The sequence below is a fragment of the Callospermophilus lateralis genome, chromosome 9 (genome assembly GCF_048772815.1).
Source record: "Callospermophilus lateralis isolate mCalLat2 chromosome 9, mCalLat2.hap1, whole genome shotgun sequence".
In the NCBI taxonomy this organism is placed as follows: domain Eukaryota; kingdom Metazoa; phylum Chordata; class Mammalia; order Rodentia; family Sciuridae; genus Callospermophilus; species Callospermophilus lateralis.
The window spans coordinates 31,911,550-31,931,825 of record NC_135313.1 but is presented as its reverse complement, the minus strand read 5'-3'; the positions used below and the strand labels follow the sequence as shown (position 1 = coordinate 31,931,825).

Here is a 20,276-nt window from a genome sequence, read left to right as displayed (position 1 = left end):
CCCCTTCTCTTTTGTACATATATACAGATATAATTTTATGTCCCTTCTTCTTGGTCTCAGTTGTTTCATCTGTCTGTCTGTCTGTCTGTCTATCTATCTATCTGGTGGGAGTTGAATATAGGGCCTCAAGCATACCAGGCAAGCATACTGCTGAGCTTCATACCCAGCCCTCTCAGTTGTTTTAAGTCCAGGAAAACAAATTTATTTTTCCACCTCAGTTTTTCTCAATACCTATTTAAAAAATTTACTCCAGGTATAATAAATCTGTACTGAAGAAAATAATTTACATATTTCATTGTGAAACTGGAAATAGTAGATCAAACACAACAATAAAAAAAATAGCAGTATCGGTCTCTGTAAAGTTCCCTCAAGTACATATATTTCAGAATTAACTATAAATGTTTCACTTACCTTTTTGTCTATGTAAGTATTTTGATTACTTATATATTTGATTCATACTCTTCTTTTTTAAAAATACTTTTCTTGTTTTGTTTCACTTAACCTCAGTACTGCTTTGTAAGCAACTCATTGCAATTATACAGAATAGTGATTACAGTATGGATTTTTCTACTAAATTAACCAATATTTACATATTTTTTGATGGAAAATCCATTATGAATTGCAAATAGATGATTTGTGAAGTGTGTTTTGAAACATAGACACTTGTAAACTATGGAATTTGAGTATTCAAAAAGAAAATATTAAGTTATCATTAAAAATAATTTGGTTTAAGGGATTGGGGTTGTGGCTCAGTGGTAGAGCACTCGCCTAGCATGCGTGAGGCCCTGGGTTTGATTCTAAGCACCACATATAAGTAAATAAAATAAAGGTATTTTTTTCCACCTACAACTAAAAAAAAAAATTAAAAAAAAAATAATTTGGTTTAAGAAAAACAATTTTTTTGTTCCTACATCTTCATTAAACTTGCCCTTTTGACAAAAAATTTATTTATTTTAATTAGGTATATGAGACAGCAGAATGCATTTTGATTCATTGTATACAATTGCAGCACAACTTTACATTTCTATGGTTGTAAACGATGTAGTGTCATACCATATGTGCAGTCATACATATACCTAGGGTAGTGATGTCCATCTCATTCCACCATCTTTCCTGCCTCCATGCTCCCTCCTTCACCTCCCTCCCCTTTGCCAAATCAAAGGTCCTCCATTTTCCCATGCCTCCCCTTTCCTCCTTATGGATCAGTATCCACTTATCAGAGAGAACATTCAGCCTTTGGTGTTTTGGGATTGGCTTACTTCACTTAGCATGATATTCTCCAACTCCATCCATTTACCTGCAAATGCCATAATTTTATTCTCTTTTATTGCTGAGTAATATTCCATTGTGTATATATACCACAGTTTTTTTTTATCCATTCATCTATTGAAGGGCATCTAAGTTGCTTCCAGTTTGGCTATTATGAATTGAGCCTCTATGAATATTGATGTGGCTGCATTACTATAATATACTGAGTTTAAGTCCTTTGGGTATAGACAGAGGAGTGGGATAGCTGGGTCAAATGGTGGTTCCATTCCAAATCTTCTAAGGAATCTCCATATTGCTTTCCATATTGGTTGCATCAATTTGCAGTTCCACCAATAATGTATGAGTGTGTCTTTTCCCCCACATCCTTGCCAACACTTATTGTTGACTGTATTCTTGATAGCTGCCATTCTGACTGGTGTGAGATGAAATCTTAGAGTAGTTTTGATTTGCATTTCTCTATTTGCTAGAGATGTTGAACATTTTTTCATATATTTGTTGGTTGAATGTATATCTTCTAAGAAGTATATGCTCAGCTCCTTAGCCCATTTATTGATTGGGTTGTTTGCTTTTTTGTTATTATGTTTTTTGTATTTTTGAGTTCTTTACGTATCCTGGAGGTTAGTGCTCTATTTGACATGTGTCTGGCAAAAATTTTCTCCCAAAGTGTAGGCTCTCTGCTCACCTCATTGATTGTTTCTTTTGCTGAGAAGAAGATTTTTAGTTTGAGTCCATCCTATTTATTAATTCTTGATCTTATTTCTTGTGCTTTAGGAGTCTTGTTAAGGAAGTCGGGGCCTAATCCGACATGATGAAGATTTGGGCCTACTTTTAGATTTGCCCTTTTCTGATTGCCAAGTTCACATTTTTAGTCCTTACATTGCTTCTATTTTCTCTGAAATATTTAGTAGTTATCCTCCTCTGTAAGTATATTCCCTTCTTAGCTGTGCTGCTTACCCTTTACTTTTCATCTTTTTTTTAGTTGTAGATGAACACAATAACTTTATTTTAGTTATTTATTTTTATATGCATTTTGATTCATTGTACACAATTGCAGCACAACTTTTTATTTCTATGGTTGTACACAATGTAGTGTCATACCGTCTGTGCAGTATAGATCAGTGTTTCTAAATGCCTATGAAGATACCTCTTCCACAGTTTCCATATGACATCTAAAACCAAATTTTCTTTATTCATTTGTATATTCCTTCTCCTAGAGCCTGTTTCTCTACTGTCTTGTAACAAGTTATCAGTGTCTCCATATATTAGTTATTCAAATTAAAATAATTAATGTTCTCTGTGAATCTATTTGCATCTGTCTTAATCCCCTGCATATAATAGCTCTTTAGGTACCTTGTTCATAGATTATAGCTCTTATATATCTTTGAATGTTTTTCCTAGTTTCATTCCCTTTTGTATAAGTTTCCCAACTGGCCTCCTTGCAGTACTTCCTCTACTAGTATTTCGTCAGATTTTCAATTTATGCTCCTAATGAAATAGTGTCATTTATCTACATAAGATCAGTTCTCTGTTTGTATCAGACTGTCTCGACCTTGTGTTTGTTTTGTTTTTATTGGAAATTTTGACATATATTGCATTTCATGAAAAAATGTAAATGGCAGAAATAGTTATAAACGTATTCTAGGAAGATTATGTACCATGTAGTAAAAGGCGTGATCAAAGCAGATTTACCCAGAAAAATGCAACTCCACATTAGGTTGATGCATTTTGTCTCTCTGAGCAATAATACCACTTGAGAAGAGGGAATTTATCATCCTTTATAGTGTTTTATTATTTATTATTTGCAATGTTATGTTAGTATGAATTATTTTAATTTTACATAAATAGAATATCTTTGTTTATACTTAAATACATAACTTTTTCACTCCTACCTTTAAATTATATATGTATATAATTATATATATATATTTATATAATGTATGTATGTATATAATTTGTTATTACTGTTCTCTTCATGCCAATCAGATTGTTAAGAGATAAATGTAATAATAGCTATCTTATTTTATATTTAATGCGTACCAGGTGTTTTATATGTACTACCTTTCGTATTTATAACAACCCTATGATGCATTCTTCATTTCACATTTAAGAAAACACAGAGTCAGAGGAGTCATAAGGCTATAAATGGCAGATCAGAATTTGAATGTAGATGTACCACCTCACAGCTCGTGTTCTTACGGTGTACTAGCCCTGCCTTCCTACAAAATGTTTAGTTTATAAAATATGTTATACTTACTGTGTGTGTAAAAGGACAAGACTGGTGCTTGTTAATGGTCACTTCAAGTCTGAAGGAAAATGAATATTCCTTCGGGATAACTCCCAGGATTTATTTTAAAATGATAAGACTGTCAACAGTGATATAACTTTCCTGTATATGTATGAATGTGTGTGTGTGTGTGTGTGTGTGTGTGTGTGTGTGTGTGTGTGAGAGAGAGAGAGAGAGAGAGAGAGAGATATTTATCTATTAAATCCCATGTGCTCCAGAGAGAGAGAGAGAAAGAGAGATTTATCTATTAAATCCCATGTGCTCCAGAGAGAGAGAGAGAAAGAGAGATTTATCTATTAAATCCCATGTGCTCCAGAAAGTAACACTTCAGGTTTTAATAATTTCTTAGTATTTCTTTAGTGTAAATATGTAATAAGATAGTTCTATTACATTAATATAGTAAGAGTGATTGTTTTTTTACTTAATCATTGACATGCTTTAGAATTAAGGTATGGTTAATGGAGTAGTGTCAGTCATCTACATAAAATTGGTTCTTTGTACATATTATAGTACTTGATCTGTTTATGAATCAAATCATAATAGCTACTGTATTTTTAAAACATTTATTCCTTTTGCCACTTGTTTAATAATAATAATTTTATAATCATCATCAAATATCATATTCTAAATCAAAGTACTTTCCTATAACACATATTATTGGATTAACAGATTATAGAAGGACCAGGGCTGGAGTTGTGGCCCAGTGGTAGAGCACTCGCCTGGCATATGCAAGGCACTGGGTTTAATCCTCAGCACTATATAAAAATAAATAAATAAAATGAAAATATTGTGAAAAGAAAAAAAATTATAGAAGGACCAAAATACTATTTTTTATTTCACGTTTAATAAATATTTTGTGTTTTGGGGCTGGGGATGTGGCTCAAGTGGTAGCACGCTCACCTAGCATGCATGAGGCATTGGGTTTGATTCTCGGCATCACATAAAAATAAAATAAAGATATTGTGTCCACCTAAAACTAAAAAATAAATATTTAATAAACAAATAAATAAATAAATATTTTATGTTTAAACAGGTGTCCAACACTCACAGCCTTCCAGCGATTCATTGCTTTTGGAAGTAGTGAAACAAGTTAAGGTTAGTGATATGGAAGAAGATAAATTAGAACTTCTTGAAGAGGACATAACAGCAAGAATAAATATGTATGTATAAGTACTTGAAAGAATTTGAAATGATTTTATTCTAAGAAATGGTATTGCAAAACTGAATTTGCTTGAAATTCTAATCATGTATTCCTTTTTTTAAAAAAAGAGAGAATTTTTAATATTTATTTATTTATTTTTAGTTTTCGGCGGACACAACATCTTTGTTTGTATGTGGTGCTGAGGATCGAACCCAGGCCGCACGCACGCCAGGCGCGTTCGTCACTGCTTGAGCCACATCCCCAGCCCTCTAATCATGTATTTCTACCGTCCAATAGTTAACACTATATTAACTGTTATTATCTGAGCTTACTGAGATTATGGAGTTAGGTTTCTTAGAATTGGATCACTTGGAACTCAACCTAAAATATTTTTGAACTGGGACTGGGGTTGTGGTTCAACGGTAAAGCACTTGCCTAGCACGTGAGAGGTGCTGGGTTCTATCATCTATTTTTATTTTACCACATAAAAATAAATAAATAAAGGTATTAAAAAATTTTTTTGAACCAAAAGGAAATGAAAACAATGTATGAAATGTGTGAGATGTAGCTAAACTGTGTTTTGGTAGAAATGTGCAGCAGAGGGGCTGAGGATGTAGTTCAGTGGCAGAGTGCTTGATTAGCATGCATAGAACTCTGTGTTTGATCCCCAGTACTGCCAAAAGAAATAAGAAATATACAACATAAAATGTAAGTGCAGAAGAAAAATATATAGATAAAAGTAATTGGTGGAAAAGAAAACAAAGATTTTTTTAAAAAGAAACACCTGTTTATTTAAAAATAAGCTTAGAGGGCTGGGTTGTGCTCAATGGTAGAGCACTTGCCTAGCATGTATGTGACACTGGATTCGATCCTCAGCATCACATAAAAAAATAAATAAATAAAATAAAGGTATTGTATCCATTAAAAAAATACATACATCTAGAGCAGAAAAACATAAACCTCTAGCCAGGTTGATTAGGAATAAGGGGAACACAGCATAAATTGCCAGTATTGAAATGAAAGAAGAGATATTGCTACAAATATAAAAGTAATTAAAAAAGAATAATAATGCAACTTTATGCCAGTAAACTCGGCAATTTAAACATATAGATTTAATATACATTTAATAGAGCACCTTAAAGAAGAAATTGATGACCTAAATACCTTAAATCATATTTTAAAAATTTTAATATATAAATACAAACTATATTAATTTCTCCTTCATGTTACTGTTGTTATGTATTTTAGACTTATATTTTCCATGTCATCACCAGTCTTGTGTCCTTGGGTTGTATGTATTTAGTTACCATCTGATGTCATTATTTTCTTTCAGCCTGAAGGTCTTCCTTTAGTATTTCTTAAAGAAAGGTCTGATAGCCACAAATTCTCTTAGTTTTTGTTACCCCTGGAAGTCATTGTGTTCACTTTTTGGCTTTTTTTGTTGTTATTTTTCATTTGTTGTTTTTTCCCTTCAAGGCAGGGTCTCACTGTGTTGCCCAGGCTGGTCTCAAACTTGGGATCCTTTGCCTCAGTCTCCTGAGTAACTGGGATTACACACCTCTCTTGACTCCTTTCTAAAATCAATTTATACTTCATCTAACCTAAAATTTACTATTGTGAAATATATGTTTCACTGATTTCTTAATATTTACTAGGTTGTGCAGCATCTCTGCAATCTAATTACAGAACATTTTTATCATCCCAAAAGGAAATCTTGTACCTTTTCATAGTATAGCCATTCAGGTGATTTGAAATAGTATCTCATTTGCATTTCCCTAATGCCTAATGTTGTCGAACATGTTTTCATGTGTTTATTGTATGCTAATATGTCTTCTTTGGTGAAGTGTCTATGCAAATCTTTTGCCAACTTTTAAATTGTATTATTTTGTCTTTTTTATTATTGAGTTCTAAGGGTTGTTTATTTATGCTAGATACAAGCCCCTTATCAGATGTATGATTTGCAAATATTTTTTTCCATTGGATGGTTGTCTTTCACTTTATATTTTTAAATATACATGCATATATATTACACACACACACACACACACACACCCCTTTCAGATAGGGTCTTGTCATGGTACACAAGCTGGTCTCAAACCTCTCCTGGCCTAAAGCCATCTTCCTGCCTCATCCTCCCAAGTAGTTAGGAGAACTACAAGCACACACCACTGTACTAGGCTGTCAGTTTCTTAATAATGTCCTTTGTAGAGAGTCTAATTTTTTGTTTTGTTTTGTTTTCATAATTACTTTACTGACACACTGAATAGAAAATCTTAATACAAAGAAGAAATACATGCCAGGTTAAACAGAAATGGTAGTCATCCTGGCTGGTAATTAAATGAATTTGTTTTAATACATAATGGTAAGTTTGAGAAGTCTAATTTTGATGAAGTGATTTATTGTTTTCTTTGGTTTCTTAGGCTTTTAGTGACATATGTAGTAAACCCTTGCCTAATCTAAAGTCATTCAGGTTTAATCGTGTGGTTTAAGAGCTTTGTTCTTTTATTCTCACATACATAGATTGTGAGTTTCATAGATTTTGAGTTTACTTGTATATAATGTGATTTCAGGGTCCAAATTCACATTTTTGCATGTGATTATCTAGGTGTCCCAGAACCATTGCCTTCATTAATTATGGATGCTTTTACTAGATATGAAATTCTTGTAAGATTTTTTTCTCAGCAGTTTGAATACCTCACTTCTGGCATGAATTTACTAGATGTCAGACTCATTAATTTTAAACTGAAGAACCAAAACATTTTCTGTTGTTGAATATAAATAACCTTCATTCTATTTTTTTCTTTTAAGTTACTATTTCATTTATTACTGTAAATATTGAAATCTCACTGTTTAAGAAAACATTCTTTCCAGCAATTTTTTTAATGCTCTAGCTTTAAATAAAGGGCTGTAATATTACCAGGTAAGTTGGTGATACTGGTAGAGTGTTCTTATGAAAATCTATTGGAAACAAAATTAGACTTAGCCATTATTATCCTAGGCACAAGACACATGTGAAGTATCTTTTATGTATAATCAGTGTCTACCAATTAAAAAAAATCTAGGCCTAAAGAACAGCTGGATTAGGCCAATAATGTAGCTTAATGGTAGAGCAGTTGCCTGTCATGTGCAAGGCCGTGGTTCAATCCCCAGTACCACCAAAACAAAAACACACTTGGCTTGAGAGATTTTCCTGAATAAAATCCTCCTGTGAAGGAGGGCTTCCATTTTTTTTTTTTTTACCTACCCAGCAATTAAAGTCACCCAGGCAACTGGAAGAAACTCCCTTTCTAGTTGTTCCTTCTAACAAATATAAATGATAATATTTCTTTAATACAAGGGTATGCAACAGTAACTCTTTGTATTATTTCTACATCCTTTGTCAGGAGGATGCTCTAATGGTGATGCTCTAGTTTTAATTAGTCTCACAATCTCTTTTACAGTTTAAAAATCGTAATTAGATGCTGGGCACAGTAATACATTCCTGTAATCCCAACTAGTTCAAGGTCAACCTCAGCAACACAGCAAGACCCATCTCAAGGCTGAAGATGTAGCTCAGATGAAGAGCACTAGCTTTGCATGCTCAAAGTCCCTTGTTCAATCCTTAGTACCCGGGAGTGGGGGGGGGGGGCAAAAGTCAAAGTAAAATAGAGGTATTGTGTCCGTCTACAACTAAAATATATTTTTTAAAAGTACTTAAAATTATCTACAAAACACCACTAAATGGCTGGGGCTGGCCCAGTGGCAGAGTGCATGCCTAGCATGTGTAAGGCACTGTATTCGATCCTTAGCACCCCATGAAAATAAACGAATAAAATAAAGGCATCTGTCCATCTATAGCTAAAAAAAAATAATTAAAAAAAACACTAATAATACGCTCTTTTATTCACAGATTTATATATTCCCTGGGTCAATTCATGTGCTCCAAAACACAGAAATATTATCTCCAGTAAAACTAAAATGACATGACCAATGTTGCTGCATTGTTAAAACTTTATTTCATTTGTTTATTTATTTTTATATGGTGCTGAGGATCTTACCCAGTGCCTCAAACATGTTTGGCAAATGCTCTACCATTTTGCCACATCCAAGCCCTATTCCTACATTTTTAACTGTCTTCTGTCTGTTGTATTATTTGCTATTTTGCTTAAATGGGTCATATAAAATTAAAATGTGAAGCATATTATTCATGAAATTGAATCATTGGACAATAAAATTAATATTGAAGTAATTTAATATGAACTAGAGTGTTTCTTATAGGTATTTCACTGTTTATTTTTTTCCATTTAAGCAGGATAAATTGATGGGTGGAGTTTTTATTTATTTATTTTTTTAAATATGTTTAGTGATGAGAAAGAAGAGCAGGATCAAAAAGAAAAATTGGTGTTGACAGAAGACTGTGAATTGATAACAATAATTGATGTAATTCCTGGCAGATTAGAAATCACTACGCAACACATTTACTTCCATGATGGCAGCATTGAAAAAGAAGATGGTAAGGAGTTCTGGGGAAATAATTTATGTTCAATAATTAAATATCCAGTTTAATCATGAATAAGAAGAATATAGTGAGATGGGACAGTGAAAGTGTAGTCTGTTGTGTAAAATTAAAAATGGTAACTCATTATGGATTTAAATTTATTCAATGTTAAAGGGGGAATGCTTTTATGTTTTATTTACTTTGAAAGACTCAGCTTGAGGGGATTTTAATAAACTTAAGTTGTAAAAGACAATCTTAATTTATCATACCTTTGAAAGTATACTTACTCTTATAAATTTCTTACCTAATCCTTCATGTAATAATAAAAGGCTGATCATATCTTTACAATACCAACATAGAAGTCTGGGTTTATAGCTTAGAAGTAGAGCACTTGCCTAGCATGTTTGAGGCACTGGGTTTGATTCTTAGCACTGTGTATAAATAAATAAATAAAACAAAGGTCCATTGATAACTAAAAACTTTTTTAAATGAATAAAATGTCAACATTCAAAAGGTTTCTAAGATAGAATATATTTTCTATTCTCGTGGGTAGGCAGTAGAAGAGCTATAGAACTTTTAAAATAGTTTTAAAAGAAATAGTTTAAACATCCTTTAAATTTAATAAATGGTTTTATAATCGACAATCGCTTTTCCCTAAGTGCTACCTTGACAGGAACAAGAAGATACTTTCTGCGTATGAGTAATTAAAAAGATTTTTTTTCTATTTTCAGGAGTAGGTTTTGATTTCAAGTGGCCTCATTCTCAAATTCGTGAGATTCACTTACGGCGCTACAACTTAAGGAGATCAGCTCTTGAGATTTTTCATGTTGATCAATCCAACTATTTTCTAAATTTCAAGAAGGAGGTATGCTACCTTTCTGACAATCCCAAAGTATTAGCTTGAAGTGATTTTCCAGCTAGTAAGCTCTAATGGGACTTTGGTCCAACTAAAGTTCAAAAGTGAATTTTATTATATTTATATAGCTTTGAATAATTTACTACACAGTAAAGGTAGAAATTATGTTTATTACAAATAAAAGTTACTAAATTGTTCTATTTTCCAAAATGATAGGAAATAACAAAGCTAATTTTTTATTATTGTTTTAGTTGTAGTTGGACACAACACTTTATTTTATTTATTTATTTTTATGTGGTGCTGAGGATGGAACCCAGAGCCTTGCACATGCTGGGCAAGAGACCTACCGCTGAGCCACAACCCCAGCCCACAGAACTAAATTTCAGCCAGACTTGAGCAAGTTTTCTAATTCAAATCTAATGCTTTTTCCATTATACAGTACAATTTTTGCAAAAGCTAGATGGTGTAACTTTACCAACTGCCATTTTATGTTGCTATATCAAAATATCTGAGACCAAGTAATTTAAAAGAATAGAAGTTAATTTGGCTTGTAATTTTGAAGGCTAGGAAGTTCGAGTAGAGAAGTTAAAACCGTAATCCACTGTTTATATGACATGTCTAGAATAAGCAAACCCATAAAGATAGAAAGTAGAGGATGGGAAAGGCAGCAAAATACAACAGACACTAGTATGGCAGTAGGTAAAAACATGGAAGTGTAACCGATGTGATTCTGCAATCTGTATATGGGGTAAAAATGGGAGTTCATATGTCAAGAGCTTTGTAATGTTTTGAACAACTAATTAAAAAAAAGATAGAAAGTAGACTTGTGGTTTTAAGGAGATAAAGAGGCAGAACTGGGAATAACTACTAATAAATAAGGGTTTTCTGTTGATGGGGGAGTGATGAAAATTTTCTAAAGCTAGATAATGGTGATAGTTGCATAGCTCTGATTATACTAAAAGGGTGAATTGTATCTCAATAAAGCTGTTACAAAGACTATAACCCAAGTTTGTTGAGCAGTTTTTAAACTACATAATGTTATATTTTATAGGTTAGAAACAAAGTATATAGTAGGCTGTTGTCACTTCATTCTCCAAATAGTTATGGAATAAGATCACCACAGGAATTATTCAAAGCATCAGGATTGACACAGGTAGGGAATTTTTGAGTCACTGTGTTCTTTTTATATCAGAAATTTTTCTTAAAAGTAAAACTTGATTCTTGCAATTATTTTCTTTTGATTATTACAACTATTATTCTTTCATTAAGTCTGATCTTTTGAATTCTTTAAATCTTCTTTTGTTTCCTTCACATATACCAATTTCTTATCCCTTTAGCTGCCATATCATTCATTTTATGGGTATACCCTTTAGTAACTTTGTCTTTTTAAACAAATAATATGGACTTTTAGTTTTTAAATAAACATAGTACATGAGTGAAGAAGAAAAAAATAAAGAAAAATAGGAAAAGTGCCCTGAAAAAGGTAAACAAAAAATTGTCCTTTTACCAGCTAATGCTAATTAATGCTCTCTTGAATTATATTCCCACTTATATCTCAATATGTTTTGAATTTGTACTTCTAGAACCCAAAGGAAAGCTGTTAGTTTTTGCTTTCTAGGATTGTTAGTAGTTTCTTAATCAGGATAGCTCTCTTTTTCCTGACAGATATTCATCTTTCTTAAGTTTTTGTCTCATTCTAGAGTTATCAGCATTTCTTTCTCTTTTTTCTTTATTTTTGGTGCTAGAGATTGAACCCAGGGCCTCATGTGTGCTAAACTTACCGTGAGCTATATACAATACCAGTCATGTTACTATTGCCAGTGAAATAAGCTTTACTTAATAAAGTACATTATCTTTTGCCTATATAATATACTTGATTAAGTGTTGATTCTTCAACCTGGCATTTAAAACAGTTGGGCATTCTTTAAGTGTAAATATATATAATTGCAAATGTGTGTGTGTGTGTGTGTGTGTGTGTGTGTGTGTGTGTTCTATTTCTCACTGTTCACTATATGTTTTGCTTAAGGCACATGGTAAAGTTAATACTAATCTGTCAGCAAAACTCAAGCATGCTCCCACTGTGTATAGTAAATAGAAGGCTAGGTATAGGGAGGCAATTCATCAGAAACAATGATTATCTCTTTCCTTAGAAAATTTTCTACCTAATAGGTAAAATCTCATCTATAATTGCTTTATAATGGTAGTTTTCTTTGGATAGCTAATATACTGTTGAAGTAATACTAACTTATGGTATAGTAAGTTTTACCATATTAAGGGTAGTTTTAGTATATCACAATAATGTTTTTAATACATATACTTATGTAAATTTTCAAGTAGGATGGTCCTTTGAAAATTTAAAATTTTAAGATATTCAAATAAAGCATTTAAAGACTAAATTCTTATCAAAGACTCCTTAGACTATATTATAAAATTTATGTTCAGTTTTTGTTTCCTAGAGATATATTTTAAAAGGAAACAAAAAGTGAGGAAAAGTGATTTATTTCCATTTTAAGTTTCTTTTTATCAATTTATCAAGTAGGTAGACATAATGTTCACAAAAGATTACGTTGATCTTGTTGGTAATACTTGCCAGTTTCTAAGAGATATAGATTATATAATTCTGTTATTGCTCCTTTTCATACTGTCTAGAAATGGGTGAACAGAGAGATATCAAATTTTGACTACCTCATTCAAATAAATACAATAGCAGGACGAACCTATAATGACCTTGCACAATATCCTGTGGTAAGTTTTGTAAAAATGTCATAAATATTAAATTACCTTTCAGTTTTATAATATAGAAAATTATATGCATGATCCTTTTTTATTTTTTAATATACATATCTGGGGACTGGGGGCATAACTCAGTGATAGAATGCTTGCCTTGTATGTTTGAGCGCCTGAGTTTGATTCCTAGTGCAGCGTACACAAGCATACACACACTCACACACAGGTATAAACACAGCCTTGTTACCTTTATGTATATTTTCAAGAAATATATGAAGAATAATGAAAAAGTAAAAGCCATTTTCTTTTACTTCATTGAAAATGTTCCAATGGAATTATAGAAAATACTCTGTTGAACTAAAGATGAATATTTTCTTTATTCCCAGCAGTGCAAAAGAAAAAATGAATATTTAAAATATTTAAAGTATTTGCAATAAGGAAAGGTATTTTTAGAGACTATATCTTTCTGTCTTTATGTAAGCATTTGATATTGAATATGGGGATATTAGCTTCTCTAGTAAGGAATGTCTAAGTTGTAAATTGTGACTTTTTTTAGTTTCCTTGGATTTTACAAGATTATACTTCAGAAGAGTTGGATCTTAATAACCCCACTGTATTTCGAGATCTTTCCAAACCAATTGGAGTAGTTAATGATAAAAATGCCAAAGCTATGAGAGAAAAGTAAGTGTTTGGGCTGGGGATGTGGCTCACGCGGTAGCGTGCTCGCCTGGCATGCGTGCGGCCCAGGTTCGATCCTCAACACCACATATAAACAAAAATGTTGTGTCCGCCGAAAACTAAAAAATAAATATTAAAAATTCTCTCTCTCTCTCTCTCACTCTCTCTTTAAAAAAACAAAAAAGAAAAGTAAGTGTTTTATAACCCTTTTTAGGAAAACTCTGTTTATTTGAATTTGTATTGATTTCTTCCAAGATCAACCAAATTTTATCTGTTTTTAATGTATGACTAATTTTGATAATTAGTCTGATAATCGCTTCACTAAATTTTCTTAAGTATTTTGGTAGCTCTTCAAGTAATTATATTTCTGTTGATTTTCTTTCTTCACCAAAGTTAAATTCCTATTGCCCCAAAATGCTTTTCATCTTCAAGTAAATATATGCTAATGCTAATGTGTAGTAGGTTTTTGAAATTTTTTTTATCTCAGATAGTTATTTTAGATTTCATAACTTACTAGTACAGTATGTATAAATATTCATCTGATATATTTTGAAAAAATACAAAATTAATACTAATCTATTATTCAAAATAACATCAATGAAGAATAATGAAATGAGTAAAAATTTAGAAAATAATTTTATTAAGAAAAGCAAAATTTTATGGTAGTTCTATTTATTCATGATCTACCCCAGGAGCTCAAATTATCCTTTATTAGCAGCTTATAGAAGATGACAGGGTAGATCATGAAGAAATGTTCACCATTGCTAGCAATTAGAGAAATGCAAATCAAAACTACTCTTAAGATTTCATCTCACTCCAGTCAAAATGGCAGCTATTATGAATACAAACAATAAGTGTTGGTGAGAATGTGGGGGAAAAGATGCACTCATACACTGCTAGTGGGACTGCTAGTTTTTGCAGCCAGTATGGAAAGCAGTATATAGATTGCTTGGAAAATTGGGAATGGAACTACCATTTGACTCATCTATCCCTGTCCTTGTTCTATACCCAAAGGATTTAAAAAACAGCATACTACAGGGGATACAGCCACATCAATGTTTGTAGCAGCACAATTCACAATAGCTAAACTGTGGAACAAACCTAGATGCCCTTCAATAGATGAATGGATTAAAAAAATGTGGCATATATACACAATGGAATATTACCCTGCAATAAAAGAGAATAAAATCATAGCATTTGCAGGTAAATGGATGGAGTTAGAGAATATCACACTAAGTGAAGTTAGCCAATCCCAAAAAAAACAAATGTTGAATGTTTTCTCTGATATAAGGAGGCTGATTCATAGTGGGGTAGGGAAAGGGAGCATGGGAGGAATAGACAAACTCTAGATAGGGTAGAGGGGTGGGAGCGGAAGGGAGGGGCGTGGGGTTAGCAAGGATGGTGAAATGTGATGGACATCATTATCCAAAGTACATGTATGAAGACACGAATTGGTGTGAATATTCTTTGTATACAACCAGAGATATAAAAAATTTGTGCTCTGTATATGTAGTATGAATTGTAATGCATTCCGCTGTCATATATAAATTTTAAATAATTAATAAGAAAAAGAATAATTTGATATTAATGTCCCTTCTTTTCCCTGTAAATTTGTGAATGACTTCAGATTTCTACTAATGAGGGCAATGAACTCTCTTATAGATTAATTCGAAAGTAGACTATGAATTTTTCTTTTCACTTTTTCTTTGCCATCTTTCCCAGTATTTTCTTCATTATGTTTAATGTTTTTATTTGATTTACCAAGGGAGCTTTGTTGTATATTTGTGTATTCTGTTACTGTCAGTAGTCAGACTTTTTTTTTTCCTGACAATAACCAAAAGTTTTGTTTTTAACCAACATCCCACAGGGAATACTTAATATAAATAGCTTATTTTATTGGTATTCAAGGCTACAACTTTTTCTGAAGTTTGATAGTCTTATTTTTGCATGTGAACAAATGACTTTGACAAATTATTTTTTATTCCACTGAATAGTAAGTTGACCTAAACTTGATGAACTGATTACAGTTATCCCTTGGTATCCATGGGGATTGGTTCCAGGACCCCAGCAAATACTAAATTCTGTAAATGCTTGTTTCTTATATAAAATGACTTAGTATTTGCATATAATCTTCTTGCATATCTTCCTATATAGTTTACCTCATTTCTAGATTACTTATAATATCTCATACACTGTAAATAGTTGCTATATTATATTGTTTAAGGAATGACAAGGAAAAATGTATGTACATGTTCAGTACAACAAATTTTTTTCCTTAATATTTTCAATCTGCAGTTGGTTGAATCTGAAGATGCAGAACCTGTGGATTCAAATAACTGACTATACTGCTTTGGTTTAAAAAAATTCATGGTTTATTTCTTCCAAAACACAGTTCATTCCTTTTTTTTTTTTTTTTAAGATGTTGATGGACCTTTATTTTATTCATTTATTTATATGTGGTGCTGATATAAGGAGGCTGATTCATAGTGAGGTAGGGAAGGGGAGCATGGTGCTAGCAACCCAGTGCCTCACACCTGCTAGGCAAGCACTCTAACACCAAACCACAACCCCAGCCCACTATTCATTCTTATTCATATTTTATATACACTAATTCACATGTCGTCATTCAGATCAATCATACATGTATTAATGATAAGCTTGCAGAATCACTGTATATCCATTGCTAATAATCTTGTTTGGCCTTTTTTCCTATATATCATCTCCTGTTGCTTTTACATTTGGATTACTAAGCTTTTATTTTCTACCAGTTTTTTTTTATTAGTATTCCATATATTTGTCCATTAACTTGGCCACAGAAGGATTTCTTATTATCACATTGCTTATAACAGAAAAAATGGAACTAATCTAAATGTCTAAAAGTAAAGAAATAGTTGATCTGTGGCACATTTTTACAGTCCAATTCCACTTATCCATTAAAAGCATCATTTTGGGGGCTGGGGATGTGGCTCAGTGGTAGAGTGCTTGGCTAGCATGTGTGAGGCACTGGGTTAAATTCTCAGCACCACATAAAAATGAATACATAAAATAAAGGTATTGTGTCCATCTACAACTAAAAAACTAAAAAAATATCATTTGGAAAGATGTTAATAGATTCAGATTATTAAAATATAAGATTTATGTATTAAATATTATGTACATATTTTTCTCCCAGTACTAAGGATCAAAACCAGGGGCTGTGCCCTTTCTAGGCAGGGCTGTACCACTGAGCTACATCCCTAGCCCTTTTTTAAAAATTTATTTTGAGACAGGATTTCATTTAATTGCCCTAACCTGGCCTTGAACCTGTGATCCTCCTTCCTTAGACTTCTGAATACTGGGATTATAGCTATGCATTACTGTTTCTAACTATGTATAACACTTTTATGTTGAAAAATATTTGCATGGCTAGAAGTGTAGCTCAGTGGTAGAACATTTTCCTAGTGTGTGCAAGAATCTGAATTTGATCCCCCATGCTAACAGAAAGAAAAACTCTGTATTAACTTATACATTAGAAGAGACAAATATTCATCAAGTTAATGTTAATTATCTCTTAAGAGTGGATTATAGTTGAAGTATTTTAATTCTGCTTTATAATTTTCCACAGTGAACGTATAGTATTATTATATAATACAAATTTTTTTCAGAATCCCATGTTGGTGATGTTGTTTGGAAGAAAGTATTAAGGAATAAAACTTTTCCCATATGTTTATATGACATGATGATACAAATACATAGTTTGATAATGAAGCATATGAACAATGACTTTTAAAAAAAACCTGTTTTCATCCCATTAACTTAGATCCTCTTGTGTAATTTTGGTTATAAAACTGTAGTTTCTTTTTTTAGATATGAAAATTTTGAGGATCCTATGGGAACAATTGATAAATTTCATTATGGAACTCACTATTCAAACTCTGCGGGGGTCATGCACTATCTCATTCGTGTAGAACCATTCACCACCCTCCACATCCAGCTTCAGAGTGGAAGGTATGCTTGGGGTAAATAAGCTATTTTCTTACAAATGTGTCAGTGTCAAACTGCCTTGAAATCATGTGTTCTGTAACAGGGTCATATCATTTTAATTCTTCTCTATTAGGCTTTGATTCAGATAAAATGACCAAACAGTTTGAGAATGATTCACTCAAACTGACTAATAGAAATGACTTTTCAGGAGATTCTTTTTTTGCTATCATCCCAGTTTATTTTTGGGGTTCCTACTGTTTTGAAGAATTCATCATAGATTTAGAATTAGAGTTGATTTAGAGCTAAATCTAAGCTACCTACAGAGTCAAAGCTCACCAATGCTCATGTAATCATCTTTAGAATATTTATCAAAGAAACAGAAAGAAGTAGCAATGTGGGACTCTTATGGTAACTGTCTTTGATACCACAGTATTCACATATTATCTATGAATATTACAACTTACCTTTATTTCATGTTTTCCTATAAATTAACTTCTCTGTGAATCCTTTTTACTTAATGCATCCTCCAATAGCTCCTACTTATGTGTATTTTGTCTCTGTGTTGCTTTATTCCTTACAGGTTTGTCTTCCTCACCTATTCAGAAACTATATATATACACTGCCCATACTGTTTTCTTTCCTGAATAGTTTGTTTCTCATACAGTTATTCTGTAGCTTCTATCCCTGTCTTAAACTTTGGTTTTCAAGAAGAGGCTGTGTCCCAAGATCATTTAACGTCACTAAAGTGTTAACATTTACCATGATAGTAGCTAATTTTTCCTACATAAGATGTAATGAAGTTTAAATGGGATTTCAGCCTTTTTATGATTTTATGAATGATTTTTTACAGAGCTTAAATCAATTCTATTTTAACTTCAGAGGATACCATCAAGAAAGTGAAAATCTAATAAGGGACTTGTATCTAAAATTTAGCTCTAAAATACATAAATAAGCCTTAAAACTAAATAATAGACAATTCAATTTAAAAAATGGACAAAGAGGCCAGGTGCAGTGGTGAATGTCTGTAATACCAGCAATTCAGGAGGCTGAGGCAGGAGGATCACAAGGATAGCCTTGGCAACTTGGCAAGATGCTGTTGGGTTCACAAAATATATATACGATGGTGTGAGAGGGAAGGGAAGAAAAAAAAAAGAGAGATAAGTGTCACAGTAGAATGGGTAAAGAATAGTGATGGGAAGGGAGGGGAGGGGAGGGGGGGATAGGGAGAGCAGCAGAATACAACTGACACTAGGATTGCTGTATGTATACACATGGATGTATAACTAATGTGATCCTGCAATTTGTACATGTGGAAAAATGAGAATTCATACCCTATATGAATCGAATGTATGATATGTCAAGATCATTGTATTGTCTTGAGCAACTAATAAAAAAAAATAAAAGAAAATGTAAAAAGAGCTACACAATGGGCCACATATTTCATAATTTATGTGAACTGTACAAAATGGACAAATCTGTGGAATCAGAAAATAGATTTGTAGGTGCCAAAGTTGGGAATAAGGTGAATGGGAAAAGATGCTAATATATACTGTTTTAGTCAGCTTTTCTGCCACCATGACCAAAACACCTGACAAGAACAACAATGAGGAGGAAAAGTTTATTTGGGGCTCATAGTTCTAGAGGTCTGGGTCCACATTTGGCTGCATCTGTTATTCTGGCCCCAAGGTGAGGCAGAACAGCATAGTAGAAGGGTATGGTGGAAGAGAGCAGCTCAAAATGTGGCACCAGGAAACAGAGCTCTGCTCACCCAGGTCAAAATATAAACCCCAAAGGCACCACCTCAGTGACCCACCTCCTCCAGCCACACCCTACAAGCCTACAGTTCCCCTGACCCCCAGTTAATCCATGTCACTGGATTAATGTACTGATTATGTTAGGGTTCTTACAACCCAGTTATTTCACCTCTAACTTCTTGCATTGTCTCACACATGAGCTTTTTTGGGGGGTGGGGTGGGAGTACAGTGATGGAGATTGAACCCAGGGACTTGTGCGTGCAAGGCAAACACTCTACCAACTGAGCTACATCCCCAGCACTCACACATGAGCTTTTGGGGGACACTTCATATCTGTACCATAATAGGTACACTGTTTCTTCTTGGAGCAATGAGAATGTTCTAAACTTAATTGTGTTTTTGGTTGCCCAACTAGGTTTATACTAAATTAAATCATCAAATTGTCCACTTAAAATGAATGAATCATATGCTAGTTCTATCTCAGTTAACTTTATACTTCTTCTTAAATGTGGGTAGGCCAGTGTTAGACTTTATAAGCTAATTTCTGTTATTAGATTCAAACTTCTCGTAAGATCAGTTCTTCTCAAACTTACATTAATAGGCGTCTAAAAAACAGAGGGAGAGCCAAGTTAGTCATTGTGTCACTTTTTTTCTTTTACCAGGGACTTAACTTTTTAGACTCAGGTCATTATTACTAAAGTAAAACCCAGGTATATAATATCAAAGGAAATAAAGCAGAAGGGTTTATGTTTTTTGTGATTAAGGAAAGCATAGTACAATTGCAGCATTACCACTTGAACTTCTTCCAGCTACCATAGGCTCTAACTATCCCTGATAAAACCTAAAGTAAAATTAATTAAAAGTTAAATAAAATTAAGCTACTAGTATATGCAAGTAATACATAAAAGCTTCAGCCACAGAAATGTGTCCCTAATTTACCCTTTAGTTTTGAGAAGAGTTTCTATTGAGGATTCATACATCAAGGATTAAGTTAGCATTCCTATAAATCCATTAACCAAACATATTAATACTGTAGTGTTTAAATTACATTTAAACTATGATTTTCAAATATCTAAATAATGTTCACTTTAGGGCTTGTGTTGTGGCTCAATGGTAGAGTGCTCGCC

General features: G+C 32.7%; 1 protein-coding gene across 1 annotated transcript in view; it reads left to right on the top strand.

Moving 5' to 3' along the window:
* The window catches only part of Nbeal1 (neurobeachin like 1), a 212,134-nt gene that overhangs the window by 151,315 nt on the left and 40,543 nt on the right, over positions 1–20,276 (top strand). Inside the window, exons 36-42 of the mRNA XM_076865627.2 lie at positions 4,587–4,713; positions 9,038–9,186; positions 9,903–10,036; positions 11,079–11,180; positions 12,677–12,772; positions 13,311–13,435; positions 17,279–17,419. Of these exons, the coding sequence (XP_076721742.2) occupies positions 4,587–4,713; positions 9,038–9,186; positions 9,903–10,036; positions 11,079–11,180; positions 12,677–12,772; positions 13,311–13,435; positions 17,279–17,419 (874 nt within the window). The remainder of the gene's footprint in view (positions 1–4,586; positions 4,714–9,037; positions 9,187–9,902; positions 10,037–11,078; positions 11,181–12,676; positions 12,773–13,310; positions 13,436–17,278; positions 17,420–20,276) is intronic.